A 16,721-nucleotide genomic window follows, 5' to 3' on the forward strand; every position below is an offset into this window, starting at 1 on the left:
GCAGAAAGTATTACTCCAAGTTTGATTTCACTAAAGGCCTGTATGATTGTAGCAAGACTTCTTTATCCTTATACTCCAAATTCCTTGCAACAAAGGGAAACATGTCATTCGCTTTCCTAAGTGCTGCTGTACCTGCATGCTCATTTGTTGTATTCTTGTATAAGTACACTCGAGTCTCTCTGAACATCAACACATACAAGCTCTTTAAAAAATGCTGCTCTACTGCTTGCACAACCAAAGTGAGTAACACTTCCTCACATAGTCTCCAGCAGCATCCATGCTGTGATGTGCCTGTTAGACATTGGTGCTTCAGCCAGAGCCAAAGCTATCAGTACTGTTGTATCAACATGCCGTTTTGCACAGACTCACATACAGGCTGCTTAGTTGTTGTGCACTTACTTAATATTGTCTATATCTCTTTGTAGCCTCTTGTAACCACACCAATTTCTATCAATTATACCTCTATGAAGAGTGATGTTCTTGTCAAAGGCTTTGTGTAAATGTGGGATGTGCTGTATATATGGAAGTGAGAACATAACTGAGACAGCAAGCATGCACACTCTGTTAATAAAGCTGAGCTAACATTTCCCCATACAAACATGAAGCATTTGATGACACAGTGTGGACCTGGAGGAACACAGCAGGTCAGGCAGCATAAGAGGAGCAGGAAAGTTGATGTTTCAGTTTGTAGAATCATGAGGGGCATGGATAGGCTGAATAGTCAGTTTTTTCCCCAGGGTACAGGAGTCCAAAACTGTAGGGCATAGGTTTAAGGTGAGAGGGGAAGATTTAAAAGGGACATAAGGGGTAACTTTTTCATGCAAAGGATGGTGTGTACATGGAATGAACTGCCAGAGTAGGTGGTGGAGGCAGGTATAGTTACAACATTTAAAAGGCATCTGGATGGGTACGTGAGTAGGAAGGGTTTAGAAGGATATGGGCCAAATGCTGGCAATAGAACTAGATTAATGTAGGCTATCTGGTCTGCATGGATGAGTTGGACTGAAGGGTCTGTTTCTGTGCTGTACATCTGTATGACGCTGACTCCTTACTGCCTTACAAGTGCGTCAAATGCTTAAGAGATAGTAAGAACTGCAGATGCTGGAGTCAGAGACAACACAGTGTGGAGCTGGAGGAACACAGCAGGCCAAGCAGCATCAGAGGAGCAGGAAAGCTGATGTTTCGGGTCGGGACCCTTCCGATTTTACAAACTTCACCCCTCAGCTGCTGATGCTCCAGGGAAAACAGCCTCAGCCATTCAGCCTCTCCCTGCAGCTCAAACACTTCAACCCTGGCAACATCCTTGTAAATCTTCTCTGAACCCTTTCAAGTTTAACAATATCTTTCCCAAGCTGAGAGACCAGAACTGAACGCAGTATTCCAAAGTGGCCCAACCAATGTCCTGTATAGCCGCAACATGACCTCCCAATTCCTATACTAAATGCACTGTCCAGTAAAGGCAAGCATACCAAACACCTTCTTCACTACCCTGCCATGGTAACAATGGAACCTCAGTTTTCAGCCGGTAAAGTGACAGGACCAGAGGGCCAAAGGTGCAGCGCAGAGTCATTTTCTATTAAATCCTAAAAAGCAAAATTGTGACTCAGAGATGGTTGACTAAATAAATAAGAGCATAAAATAAAAGTTAAGGTGAGCTTACAAATAGTAAACCAACAGTAGACTCAACAGTAACATGGAACTGCTAAAGGCTAGCATTCAGAAAAACTGTATAAAGATATCATCATCTACTTGTATGTTATAATTCCTTTAACATAAAAAAAATTCCAAGATGCTTCACAAGAGGATTATAAAAATGGGTCTGAGCTCATTAAGAATTTACTCAGTCAGATGACCAAATGTTTAGTCACAGGTAGTTTCTGAGGAATGTCTTGAAGGAAGAAAGTGAGATCAGAGAAGTTTAGGAAAGGAGTTCTCGACCTTTGGTTCAAGACAGCTGAAGAAATGGCCACCAAAAGTAGAGCGATTAAAATTGGAGGTGAAGAGGTTAGACTGGATGAACTCTGATATAACAATAGGATTATGGGGCTGGAGGAGATTTTCCCTCCTGGGCCCTCTGATGAGGTGAGTATGTTTTCCTCTTCTCCTGGAGATGGTTTCATGAGCACATTTTTCTTCCAGCTATGGAAAATTAGAAATGAGAGGGGCCAGCTCAATCCCTGGTGGGTGTTGTCCCAAAATTGGAGGCAGAAGATATGTTGCACAGAGCTGCTGGGAGCTGCTGCTGCTTCAGTGACCTCAAGAGAGCATGTGAACAACTGAGGCCAATACTGTGTCCCAGTGAAAGCATCAAAAATACTAGGTGAATACAGTCATCAACCAGAAGCTGCACCACAAGAAGAATGAGTTAATCAAGGGTGATGAGGAAATGGGTCAGGTCCAGGTCTTAGGATAGGCATGGGGGCAAATATAGAATCATAGAATCCCTACAGTGTGGATGCAGGCCATTCAGCCCATTGACCCTCCAAAGAGCATTCCACCCACACCCATCCCCCACTGTAGCCGTGCATTTCCCATGGTTAATTCACCAAGCCTCCACATTCCTGGATACTATGGGTAATGTAGCATGGCCAATCCACCTAATGCACATCTTTGGACTGTGGGAGGAAACCCAAGCAAACAAGGAGAATGTATAACTCCATATAGACAGTCGCCTGAGGCGAGAATTGAACCTGGGTCCCTGGTGCTGTGAGGCAGCAGTGCTAACCAATGAGTCACTGTGCCACCCATTGGAAGCTGTCGGTTGCCAGGCCAGGAATCAGGATGTTATGCTGAGTCAGGATACAACTTGGGTATGAGCCATAAGCTCTGTATAAATAAAATGCATTTTGTACCACATGGAGTGATCATAGACTGAGTGCACTCTTACGGAGTCAGGAATGTGGTGCAAGTGTGAATTCTATTACTTCTGAAGCTAAAGTTTAATTTCCCATTGAAAACCTGTAAATAGTCATTTGGTAATACAGAACTTGAGTATTGCTGCAAAAAGGTATTTATCAATGTAAAGGGAAAAACAACCTTCTTAGGTATTTTCTAATCAACCTGTTCAGAAGTATTACTGCATACTTCTGGAGCAAGTGGAACTTGAACCTGGGGCACTAGGGACATTACCACTGCATCACAAGATCTCTCTTTATACTGTATGAGAAGATTAGTCAAAAAGTTGCCTTTGATTGTAAGGGGTATTCCAATGGAGAATGAACTAGTTAAGACAATGACTGACAATTAATTGTCATTTTTTTTTCAGTAATGCTCGAATTGAGAATTTGACTTTGAGTTTTAAAAACGGCTGAAGAAACTGCAAACAAGTTATGCCACATAGTTAACAGAAACTGCCGGTTAGGGCCAGTTACCTGTCAATCATCTGTAAGTGGTTGCCTGAATAGATGCTGATTGAGCAAAAAGCTGAATTAGCAGTTGTAACTTGAGTGTGAGTCATCAGCTCTATATAAGAAAATCGCATTTTTATAGCACAAAGTGTTCACAGAACTGAATGCAGAATTAACAAAGTGCTAACGCTGGGAAGTTTTTTATACAGGGGAAAGAAGATGTTGGCTTTTTTTTACCTACAGTAGCTGGTAAGTAATCCTCTTTTAAGTATCAAGTTTATTTATGCTGCAAGCGAATTGCTAGTAAAGAAACACAACAGGGCACCTCAGCCGCTTGGAACATACAGCCTGTGCCATGTGAGAACTCCAGAACAATATTTGCCTCCCAGACAATCACATGTGTGGGAAGTATTATTAGCTGGAAAGACTTAAGCTTCAGGTTCTGGATCTTGAACAATAGCTGCTGGCATTTGCAGTGGTATATCCTCAGGTAAATACACGTTTCTAGAAGTGGTCATCCTGCAGCTTAACAGTATGCAGGCAGAGAGGGAATGGGTAACCACCAAACAGTCAAGAGGGAGCAGGCAAATGGTACAAAAGTCCATGGGTTGCACTGCACTCTTCAACTGGTATTCAGTTCTACAGACTGGTGAGGGAGACAAATCCTCTGGGAAGCACAGTCATGGTAAAATCTACAGCAACGGAAGTGATTCAGTTGCATACAAGGGTATAAGGTAGCTCCGGAAAGCAATCAAAATAGAAGATTCCCTAACTGTAGATTTTTCTGCGCCCACCAACATGATTCCAGATGCTTCACTGCCTCCCTGGAGCATTCTGAAAGGGGTGGCTAAATAGTTGGAGGTTGTGGTCAGAAAAAGGGGAGTCATCTTACAGGCAGATTGAAGGGAGCTAGAAAGAGAATAAGCAGGACCTCAAATTACTCCGTGTGCACCATGGCTGTGAATAAAAATAGATGGGTAGAACAGACAATTGCCTGGCTGGAGAGATGGAGCAGGAGAGAGGATTTGGAATTCCTGGGACATTGGGAATGTCCTGGCAAGGTGGAAATGTACAAGCTGAATGGATTGCACCTAAACAGAGCCAGGGCGAAAAACAATAATCTTAGGGTCAGTTTGGTGGTGTTATTGGAGAGTGAGCTTCAACTAGTTTGGCAGGGAAAAAAGAAACCAAGATGTAGCATTAGAAAGGAGAAACAAGGTATACAAAGGATTGGGAGAGTCGCACAGCATGACAATTAGAGAAAATAAAAAAAAAGGGTGGAGTGAGACGAAAAGGGAATATAGCAATACCTAATTCAGGTTCAGTGCACATATGTACATGCTATTATACAGAGTATAATAAATAAGGGTGACCTCTAGCCACAAATAACCATATAGAAAAGTGATATCATAGCAATAATGGCAAGAAATTATGGCTTGAAAAAGGATAGGACTAGGTACTAAATATTTCTGGATTCAAGATTTTCAGGCAATACAGAGAAGGAAAAAGAAAGAAATGAGGTGGTCGTATTGATTAAAGACAATATTGCACTGCTGGAGATAGAGGATGTCCTGGAGGGGTCAAGGACAGACTCCTTTTTGTTAGAGTTATGAAACAACAGGGATACCAGCACCTACTAAGTGTATTCTACAGGTCACCAAGTCATGAAAAAGATGTAGAGGAGCAGATTGGCAAGACTATTATAAGGACCAAAGGAATACATACAATACATAAACAAAGTACACATAAGCTAGGATTATAATAATGGCTGATTCAAATATCTTACTATAGACTGGGGCAGTAATAGTACAAAGGGTAATGAGCATTAAGAGATTCCGAAGTATGAGCAGGAGACTTTTTTTGACCAGTGTATTACCAGTCCAATGAGGAAGGAAGCATTACTGGATCTAATTCTGGAGAAGGTGAGCTAACATCAGAAAGGAAACCTTTAAAGAACAGTGATCATAGGTTTAGATTAATTATGAAAAAGGTCAAGGAGAAAACTAGAGCAAAAATATTAAAATGGAGTAGGGCCTGACCAAGTAAACAGGGATCAAGGTTTGGCAGGCACAATTTAATTGAACAACTAGTCAACAAAAACAAGGTGCTTTTCCATCAGGAAAACAGGAGCTCTGCATGACAAAAGAGATAGACAGTAAGTTGAAGCAGAAAAAAATGTAAAGTTAATAATAAAAGTGAGAATGGGGTTATAGTGGTGAAGTGAGAAAAAGAATCAAAGGGGAAAAGAGATGGTATGAGGAGAGACTGGCAGCTAACATAAAAGGAAAATCAATTTAAAAGTCTTCCATTGGCATACAAATATTAAAAATTGTAGTAGTAGATAGGATAAGGCTGATTTAGCATCACAAAGGAAATACACTCATGGAGGCAGAGGGCATGGCTGAGATATTGAATACTTTAATTGTCTTTATAATGGAACAAGATTCTGCCAAAGTCAAAGGAAGAGGAAGAACAAAAGGCTAAACCCAACAACTACAAGCTGGTTACTATAACTTTGGTGATGAAAAAAATTTCAAAACAGTTATCTAGGACAAAATTAACTGTTAATTGAGTAAGTATAGATTAGGGAAACCATAATGGATTTGTAAAAGGTAAATGATTTTCATCTACACAAACAGAAATTGCTGGAAAAACACAGCAGGTCTGGCAGCATCTGTGGAGAAAAAGCAGAATTAATATTTGGGCTATTTTTGTTTCTGATTTCCAGCATCTGCAGTTCCTTCAGTTTTTCATTTTCAACTAACTTGATTGAGTATTTTTGATGAAGTAACAAAATAAATTTAAGGATAATGTGATTGCTTTGGTATTTATGGACATCTGTACAAAGTTCAATAAAATGCCACATTAAAAGTTTGTTAGCAAAGTTGAGGTCAATGGAATAAAAGGGAGAGTGGCATGGACAAAATGTTTATTGAGGTACAGGAGGGAAAACACAGTGGTGAATGGTCAGTTCTTGGTCAGGAAGAAGCACTGTGTGTTCCCAAGGGGTTTGGTATTTGGACCACTACTTTTCCTGATATATAATAATGGTGTAGACTTGGGTGTAAAGGACATAATTTTAAAGTATGCAGATGACACTAAATTTGGAAGCATAGTGACTCTTAGGATAGCAATAAGAGTTCAAGAAAATCTAAACCGGCTGGCAGAATGGGCAGCTATGTGGCAGACAAAATTTAATACAAAGAGTTGTATGTGTCATCAGGCAATGTTCTAGAGAGGTTGCAGGAACAAAAAGACCAGGGAGTATACTTAACTGTTGAAGGTGGCAGGACAGGTTGAGAAAGTGGTTAAAAAGGTATAGGGGATCCTAGCTTTTAGATACAGAAATATAGACTACACAAACAAGATAGTTGTGATGAACATTTATAACAGACTGCTTCTTATTATATAATTAAATACATATTCCATTAACTGGTGAGTTTATCTAAAACCCAGCAGAGATTTGATCTGAATAGCTGAAGAAATGGTAGAGTTTAATTCCAGTACTTTGTACTGAATTTGATGAATAGACAATCATCACTGCATAGTGAAAATGCATTAATGTTCATTCTTTTTGTCTGGTTGTTGAATATCTTACAATATTTTACTACATTAAAAGCACATGTCCATCCTGAGCCTCCTCCAGTGTCACAATGTCACCACCCGCAAACTGGAGGAGCAGCACCTCATATTCTGCCTCGGGAGCCTACAGCCCAATGGCCTAAACATGGAATTCACCACTTTTAAAATCTCCCCACCTTTGGCTTCATCCCATGACCAACCCTCCCTCTCATCCCCACCTCCTTGACCTAACACAACCTGTCCATCTTCTCTCCCACCTATCCGTCCCTCCCACCTCACTGACCAATGCCCACCACTCCCTACCTGCACTCGCCTATCACCATCCCACCTACCTTCTCCAGCCTCACCCCTCGTCTCTCTATTTATTTCTGAGCTCCCTTCCCCCTCCCTCATTTCTGAAGAAGGGTCCCGAACCAAAACGTCACCTTTCCCGCTCCTCTGATGCTGCCTGGCCTGCTGTGTTCCTCAGCTCATTCTGTGTTGTTTTTCATTTAGCTGTTGCTTCTAAACAATCTGAAATGGACATTTGTCTTTTATTCTCTATTCTCACTGCAATCTTTAAACTTATACTTCCTCCGGTTTGTTTCTATCTGATATACAGACCCACAATATCCACTGCTGGATGCAGGAAGAATGGGTGGAAACCTGCTGCAAATTACTGCAGTGAGGACTTTGAGGGAAAAGAACTGGAACTGAAGACTTTATTGCAAGAGGAATGGAATTCAAAGTACTCTTCAGTTCTGTAAAACATTGGCTCAACCTTATCAGGAGTATCGCCTTTAGTTCAGGGCACCAAAGAATACATTGATCTTGGCTGGGTACAAAGCAGATGCCTTAAATGATACCTAAGCTAACAGGGTTAAACCATGAGGACAGGTTAAATTAACTTGGCTTGTATCCCTTTGAGTTTAGAAGATTGGAAGTTACAAAGGGAAATCTTTAATAAGAAACCAAAAACAAAGGGAGTCAAACTTAAAATTTCAGCTAGGTGTATTCAGGAGTGAAACCAGAAAGCTACTTTTGCACAAAGGGTAGACGAACTTGCTCCACCAAATAATGAGGTTTAATTTCAATTTTTAAAACTGAGGTAGATGCCGTTTCTTAGAAAAGGATAGTAAGAGAAGGGACCTGCAAAGGACTCTGCAAAGTGACCTGGCTAAGATCAGGATCTCATTGTATTAGACATCGTACCATTCCATAACATATCATTTTATTGCAAGTTATTATACAAACCGAAATAAAATCCACAACAAGTACTTCTCACAGGCAGGTGTTAGCATTGCATGGCATTTAAGGGACATTATAAGGAATACCAACTGGCAATCTCTCTTCTTTCGTTGTCACTTGTCTTTTCCTCCTTGATCTTTTAGGTTTCTTGCTTGTGTATGCTCCATCTGAATGAGACTCGCTAGCTACATAAAGAAATGTTGCACTGAGAAGGATGAATATCGTAGTAACATCAGAACTGATAACAGTTAATCCTTTGAGCAATGCTGAGATTTTTGGTATGAAATAAAATTGTGCTTCCTTGATGTTACAGATGTCACTTTGTCTTATGCTGCTCTGGTATCTTAAATTTTCACATTATGAAAACTGCAAAGATTATTCAGATCTCAAAGGCTTCACTAGATTAATATTGCAAAAGACCTCTGAAAATACAGCAAGCCTTTCCCCACTCTGTAACAAATGTATCTGCTGCACATCTCCCCTGGAACGTGCACCAACAGTTTAAACTTTTAAAATATATTTGATGAAAGGAGATGGTGGGTCACTGAATTTACCTGTAAATTAAATTAGCCACCGTAATTTAGTTACTGTGCCACAGTAAATATTGTAAATGGGAGCTGGATGCTGCAAACGGCCATTGTTAGATTAAGTCATGATCAATGGAGCAATGTGGGAGTGTTATTGGATGCAGGGGCGATGTTCCCTCTGTCATGAGCAAAGAGTTACAAGGGTTTCAATGCATGGGGTAGACCATTTCGGATTGAGATTAGGAGAAATGACTTCACTTGGGGTGGTGAACCTGTGGAATTCTCTATCACACACGGCTGTGAAGGCCACATCACTGCATATGTTTAGGAAACAGATACATTTCGAGAGACTAAATGTGTCAAGGGGTATAGGGAGAGAGCAGGAGCATGACATTGAGATACAGGATCAGCCTTGATCATATTGGATGGTGGAACAGACTCAATTGGACAAATAGCATGCTGACACTCCTACTTTATACATTTCTATGTCATGCACTTCGGAATTCTTTTTAAGCAATGAGAGACTTACAAGCTGTGGAGGAGCAAAATGCTTGACATATCTAAGTACACAAATCACTACCACCTATTACTGAGGTATAAAAGACAACAAGAAAAGGGTAGGGAGAGGATAGGTATAATTTATTTTGCATTGTAATGAGTTTTTTTCACATATTTGTAGTTATTCTAATGAGGAATCTGATTTTTATATAAACACATTCTAGACACAGATAGAAATACAATCCATGGCACATATAGGTTGTTTAATAATTGTAAAATTCAGGACTTTTTTTTAAAAGAAAGGCGTTTTCTTGCTTTGTTGAGGTGGAACCGGTTTCTGTACTGATGTGGTTTATACAGTTGTAACCAGAGCATGCCATGGTACAAAGGAGCCAGATTCCTTTTGCTGATATTTTTAGCAACAAAATACAAACAGAGTGTTTTTACATCAACTCTTCATGACATTTTTGAACAGAAAGAATTTTGTGCTCTAAATGCCACCCACTCCCTTACACTGAACAACTGCTGTCAAATCAATGTTGCATCAGTGGAACTTACCCAAACTTGTCAAACTGCTATGGTAACCATCTCCGCCTTCAGTCACACTACTAAGGAAGTTGTCCTCAGATAGCTTCATTGCTTTTCCAGTTAGAATGTTCTGTTGGGGCGAAAACAAAAGATAGAAAGGCACCTTGAACATGTGACTCCTCAACACAACTAAATTTTACTGTGTGACGACTTACCCAACCAAGGTCAATTCACTCATGCTGCTTCCCAGTCCATTGTTAAACATAGGCTATGAATATGCCTAGCATCAACTTTATTGAATGAAAGCTGATTCATTTTCTAAATAGCCTCTAATATAAGGGATTAATTTGCAGTTCCAGTGTTCTACAGTGAGTGTATAACATGGTTAATATCAATGTACCCTGAAGAAAATCAGGTTCAAATCCCCTTTGACAACAATTATTTATAAGTCTTCCTCCTCCGTCCTTCCCTCGTCTCTCCCCGCCACTTGGGTAATCTTCAATTTTGTGTTGTCCTTGAGGATGGTTAGGGATATGTTTCAAGAATTTGTGATTCAGATTAAATTTGGAAGAATAGGCAGAATCTTGTCCTCTGCCAGGAGTGGGAAGTGTATTTTCCCAGATGACCAGTGCTGTCCACCTTGTGGTATTTGCCACCTGTGCCAGGACATGATACTGGGTAAGGGATATTGCAGGTAGTTTGCTGCCACCTGTCCTTATTTTGTCTTTTCTTTGTCTTGGGCCTATCTAACGACTCTGGGTAGAGGGTATGCCACCATAAAGTATTTACAGAGGAGGCACCTTATTACATGATAGCAGTAAGCAAGAACAAAGGATCCAAGTCATGATCAGGAAAAGGGGAAGGTTGAAGGATCAGAGATAGTAGGAACTGCCGATGCTGGAGAATCTGAGATAACAAGGTGTAGAGCTGGATGAACACAGCAGGCCAAGCAGCATCAGAGGAGCAGGAAAGCCCTTCTTCAGAAATCAAAGGGTCTCAACCCAAAACGTCAGCTTTCCTGCTCGGCCTGCTGTGTTCATCCAGCTCTACACCTTGTTATCTCAGGTTGAAGGATCAAGCTGTTATTGTGATTTGGGAGGTAGAGCTGGGCAGGCTGAAGGCTTCCTAATCTGGCTTGGGCTAGTTGAGGAGGACCTGCGCAACTGGTAGCAGAGAAGACCTTTATTTACAACATTAAGACATCTTTAGGGGCAATGATGGTGTACAGGTTATGTAATTGCTTGAGTAAACCAGATACCTGGACTAATAATCCAGAGGACAAAAATTCAGATCCCTCTAGGGTAGTTTGAGAATTTGATATTAGTTTAACAAAAATCTGGAGTTAGTAAAAGCCACCATAAAGCTGCCATATTGTCACAAAAAAAATCTGGCTTGTTTGTTAATGAACAGATCTGCTGTCTTTCCCTGGTGAGACCAATACATGATTTCATTTGGTGGCTGTCTTTAAAGTATCCTGGGAAAAGGCTGAGCAAGCCACTACAGTGTTTCAAACCATCATGGGCAGTTCAAGAAGGCTGCTCATCAAAACCTCTCTCAGAATCAAGGGAAGGGCAATATCAGCCATGCCATATCCCAAGGTGAATTTTTACTTGACATTTATTCCCTCCACCTTCATTCAGTTTCCTTCAATGGTGAAATGCCATTTTACTGTGTCCAAATTATCCCTCTCCTACTTCTGTCTGATTTGTAAAATAGTTTTGGTTTCAGAGCAGTGAAAATAAAGTCAAAAATATCGACAACACCAGCAATTGAGGGCTTTAAGAAGTTAATTAATGGCCTGACACCTGAGAAAGGTAGCAATTGGAGGAACATTGGTGAAGGTGGTGGCCTCTGAAAACCGCCCACGTGTCCTTCAGGAGCAGATAATGCCAGGAAAGCGAGCAAGCTTAAATCTGATGGAAACTTACATGTTTTTCTTAAACCTTCACAAACAGAACAGGATATCTGAATCATAATAATGTAGGCAGGAGGTGGCAGGAAATTTCATTTTTATTCAACTGATCAGTCATTTTAAAACATGATTGCAACCTACAATGTTTTTTACCACCTATTAAAATCTGGGTCAGTGTTTCAATTTACTTGTTATCAAAGGGGAGCAACTAGTAAACATTACTGAGGGCCTGAACATCATTTCAAAACCAGCAGATAACATGCAACTCCGCAACAGCAAACAAACCTTATTTCCTGCAAGGACAAAGTTCACTCGGAGACTAAGCTCATAACCATCTTCATGCACAGTTGCCGATACGATCTGCCAAAGAACAACAAAAACATCAATTAATTCTCCCATCATGAAACAAATAATCACTCTAACTTAAGAATAGATCATAGAGACCTTGTCAAAAATATCCACAACCCTGTAAAGGGATTAATAAACAAAATGAAATGGCGCAGTGGCTCAGTGGATAGCAGTGCTCTCACAGCGTCAGGGACCTGGGTTTGATTCCACCCTCGGGCGACTGTCTGTGTGGAATTTGCACATTCTCCCCGTGTCTGAGTAGATTTCCTCCAGGTGCTCCAGTTTCCTGCCACAGTCCAAAGATGTGCAGGTTAGGTGGATTGGCCATGCTAAATTGCCCATAGTGTCCAGGGAAGTGCAGGCTAGGTGAATTAGCATGGGAAATGCAGGGTTACAGGGATAGGGTAGAAAGCAGGGTCTGGGTGGTATCTCTTCAGAGGGTTGGAGGGGAATCAAAGGGCCAAATGGCCTGCTTCCACACCATAGGGATTCTGTGATATCATATATGGAGTCAGCTACGTTTCTGTTGGTAGCTGTCATGCTGGAGTCAAGAGATTGTGGCCATGATTTTCCTCTCCCTGGAGTTGGCGAGAAGGGGAAATAATGGAGCAAGTCAGCTTTGGAGAGATATGTCTCACTATCTCTGCAATTAGTGCTAGGTAAATCCACTGGGGACTTTCCCAACATCCCAGCAATTGAGGCCTTATGTGGTCAGTCAATGGCCGGACACCTCCCTAATCACTTGCCACCTCCATAAGCGAGAAAGCTGGCTAGTTTCCTCAATCTACTCCTGACCTCATTACAGCCTTGATTCAAACATGGGCAAAAGAGCTGATTCCAGAGGTGAGGCAAGAATGACATCGATTGATATCAAGGTTACATTTGACCAAGTGTAATGAAATGAGAGTCAATGGGAATGGGGGGCTGAGTGGTGGTAAGTGGAATATTGGCTGCTCATACCTAGCATGTAGGACATCTCTGCAGAAGTCGCTCAGGGGACTGTGGTGGGCCCAGTCATCTTTGACTGCATAATCAATGACCTTCCCTCCATCATAAGGCCAGAAGTGGGGATGTTTGATTTCACAATGTTCAGCACCTCTTCAGATACTGAAATAGCCCATGTCCAAATGCATCAAGATTTGGTCAATATCCAAGTTTAGACAGACAAATGGCAAGTGGCCACATAATGACCAGACAATGACCATCTACAGCAAAAGAGAATCTATTCATCACCTTGGCTTTCATAGCATTACCATCACTGAATCATCTACTTTAAATATCCTTGGGATTACCATTGACCAGACACTGAGGACTAGCCATATAAATACTGTGTCTACAAAACCGTTCAGAGACTGGGAATCCTGCAGTGAATAACTCACCTCCTGACTCCCCAAAGCCTGTCCGCTATTCAAGGGCACAAGTCAGGAGTGTCACTGGATACTTTCCACTTGCCTGGATGGATGCAGCTCCAACAACACTTAAGAAGCTTGATACCATCCAGGACAATGCAGCCCACTTGCACAAGCACAAGCATTCATTCCCTTCACCGCCAATACAGCACTGTATATTATCTATAAGATGCACTGCAGAAATTCACCAAGGATTCTTCGACAACACATCCCAAACCCATAACCACTACTATCTCGAAGGACAAAGGCAGGTATGAGGGAGCACTGCCATCATCATACTCTTGGAAATACATCACTGTTCTTTCATTGCCACTGAATCGCAATCCAGGGACTCCTTCCACAACAGCGTTGTGTTAATAATGCTAAGTTAAAGCTGATTTTTTACAAGGTGTATACAGGATTGTAGATTTGATAAACAGGGGATGCAGATGGCAAAGTTTGACCTGTAGCACAAAATGTGTAACATTGAATCAATTGCCTGTTTTACACCCACCTCATTTTCTTTTCCATTGGCTGCTGACACCATTATTGTCATTGTTCAAGGAGTGAAGAACCCCAAACAGTATAAAATCAAACACACAATGCTAAACTATTGCCTCAGCTGCAATTGGAACATCATGTCCAATCTTGTATGCCTTACTTTAAGAAGAATGTCAAAGCCAAGGAGAAGGTGCACTTGTGATTTGCAAAGACGTCAAGTTCGAAAGGGGAAGAGCGGACTTTAGTTATAACGATCAAATAGAGACATTAGACACTGAGAAAAGTCAACAAGTTGAACTAAGAGAGCATTTTTAATACACTAAAACATCCCAAGGCACTTCACAGGAGAAAAATCTAAAAGGAAAAACTGATGCTGACTAACATAAGGAGATATTAGGACAGATGACAAAAACAGGGAAGAGAAGGTGAGGAAAAAATCTGATAGAGGTACTGTATTTACAATTATGAGGAGATTTTATCAGGTAATTAAGGTAAATCAAGTTTCAGTGGCTCATGAATTTGAATACATTTTAGAATATTGTCAAAAGAAATGATAATTTGAATTTCTAAAGCAACAAAATGTCATGAGACATTTCTCAGGAGCATTATAAAGCAAAGTTAGACTCTGTTTGAAATGCAAGAATGGATGGTCAAAAGCTTGGTCAGAGACACGTTTAATGAGTGAAATACAAGAAGAAAGAGGTTGAGAGAGAGATGCTTAGGAGGGTACTTGAAGAGTTCAGAGTGCTGGGTCAGCTGAAGGCACTGTCAACTATGTGTGGAAGGATTAAAATCAGAAGTACTCAAAAGGCTGCGCTTTTAGATTATGTCTCCAAAAGCAGCATTTATTTGAATAATAGGAGGTGGTGGAGGGGCAAAGACAGATTACCAGGAGATACCAGAGACAATAGAAAGGCAATATTTGGCTACGGTTACATAGATAAGAATGGAACAAAAGTAACTGCAGTCCTATCCAGCTGAAAGAGAGTGGAGAGGTGTGAGAGGAAGTTGCTAAGATCAACTCTGTTGAGACTGCAACCAGGTTGTGGAAGATCGAGAGGGATGGTTTACCTTTTCACAGTCACATAAGTAACCAATCATTTGTGATTTTGAGAAGAGCCATTTTCCAGTGCATTGGCTGGAAGAGAAATCTCATTGGAGGGATTCAAATATGAACCAGTAGAAAAGAAGAAGAATAGATTTGGGAGGTAACAAGTTGTTCAAGAACTTTGGAAAAGAAAGGGGCATTGGAGATTCGGGCCAGCATCATCCATTTTGGATTTAAACTGAGGTATTGGACATCCAAGACAGTGTCATTTCCATCATAGTCCATGGCAAGTTTTCTTTCTCCATTATGTCCTTTCCATTAATTTTTTTATGCAAGTGAGTTGCTCCCTAAACAGGGAATCAATATCTCAGGCAAGTGGAAGTTCATAGAGTCATAGAGCTGTACAGCATGGAAATAGACCCTTCGGTCCAACTCGTGCATGCCGAACAGATATCCAAATAAATCTAGTCCCACTTACCAGCATTTGGCCCATATCCATCTAAATCCTTCCTACTCATATACCCATCCAGATGCCTTTTAAATATTGTAATTGTACCAGCCTCCACCACTTCCTCTGGCAGTTCATTCCATACATGCACCACACTCGGCATGAAAAAGTTGCCCCTTAGGTCCCTTTTAAATCTCTGTGCTCTCAACCTAAACCTATGCCCTCTAGTTTTAGACTCACCCACCCCAGGAATAAGACCTTGTCTATTCACCCTTTCCAGGCCCCTCATAATTTTATTGACTTCTATAAGGTCACCCCCCCAGGCTCTGATGCTCCAGGGAAAGCAGCCCCAGTCTATTCAGACGCTCCCTAAAATCCAAACTCTCCAATCCTAGCAACATCCTTGTAAATCTTTTCTGAAGCCTTTCAAGTTTCACAACATCCTTCCTGTAGCAGGGAGACCAGAATTGCAAGCAGTATTCCAAAAGTGGCCGAACCAATGTCCTGTACAGCTGCAACACGATCTCCCAACTCCAATACACAATGCACTAACCAATAAGAGCAAGCATACCAAACATCTTCTTAACGATCCTATCTCTATCTTCCATATCCTTCACCACAGTAAACTGATACAAAATATTCAGTTAGTATCTCCCCCATCTCCTGCGATTCTACACATAGGCAGCCTTGCTGATCTTTAATGGGCCCTATTCTCTCCCTAGTCACTCGTGTCCTTAATGCATCTGTTGAATCCCTTTAGATTCTCCTTAACCCTATAATCTCTATTCCCTGCTGGGAATTTCTGTGGTTGAAAGTTCTGGCACTACATTTAAATGCCCTTCACTCACTGCAAGCCAGTAACAACCCTGGAGTCTGTGGTCCTCACTTCTAGAAGCCCCAGAGATGTCTGAATTTCAGTAAAATAACTAGCTCCATGTTGATGGAGGGATAGGAATGGTAGGACAAGCCAGTGAGGAGCATTGCAGTGTACTCTTCACAGGAAGGCTGGAAGTCTCACACAGTCCTCCACATCTGGGCTTGTGCATCTTCACCAATAATTCTTTCTCTTCTGTTCCACAGGCACAACTGGTCAACAATATATAGCAGACCAAAAGTATGTACGACATCTGCCCAGCAGCACAAACTCCAGTAGTTCTGAGATGATGGCTGTGAGCCTTCTGAAGATGTATTGGCAATGTTTTTCCCTTTACCCTGCACCAACACAGAGACTGGTCACTGTGGAGGATACTCTAGCTAGATTAGAGACAGGGATGCAATGTGGAAGATTATAATTTTTAGTTGAGACATTTGTCAATAAGAGATCACATGGTAATTTTCAAAGATGTGAAAGGCATTGTCTAAATGCA

At 41.2% G+C, this 16,721-nt stretch overlaps 1 protein-coding gene and 1 long non-coding RNA gene across 5 annotated transcripts in view; one reads left to right on the forward strand and one right to left on the reverse strand.

Annotated features, from left to right (window-relative positions):
• The first annotated feature begins 3,341 nt into the window (after positions 1-3,341).
• LOC125483943 lies at positions 3,342-16,669 on the forward strand. Its single transcript, XR_007262810.1, has 4 exons — positions 3,342-3,596; positions 7,531-7,656; positions 8,300-8,434; positions 16,435-16,669. It is a non-coding gene; the product is annotated as an uncharacterized LOC125483943 (long non-coding RNA).
• Positions 8,123-16,721, reverse strand: part of dzank1 (double zinc ribbon and ankyrin repeat domains 1) — a 94,265-nt gene continuing 85,666 nt past the window's right edge. For 3 of the 4 annotated variants that reach the window (XM_048600626.1, XM_048600627.1, XM_048600624.1), the window contains 3 exons: positions 11,907-11,981; positions 9,740-9,839; positions 9,435-9,587 (listed from right to left, as the gene is read on the reverse strand). In XM_048600626.1, the coding sequence (XP_048456583.1) occupies positions 9,445-9,587; positions 9,740-9,839; positions 11,907-11,981 (318 nt within the window). In that variant the 3' untranslated portion in view covers positions 9,435-9,444. Of the gene's footprint in view, positions 8,342-9,434; positions 9,588-9,739; positions 9,840-11,906; positions 11,982-16,721 lie in introns of those variants that run through there. The other variant, XM_048600625.1, reaches the window with a different exon arrangement.

Source organism: Rhincodon typus, chromosome 9, assembly GCF_021869965.1.
Source record: "Rhincodon typus isolate 14 chromosome 9, sRhiTyp1.1, whole genome shotgun sequence".
Taxonomy (NCBI): Eukaryota; Metazoa; Chordata; class Chondrichthyes; order Orectolobiformes; family Rhincodontidae; genus Rhincodon; species Rhincodon typus.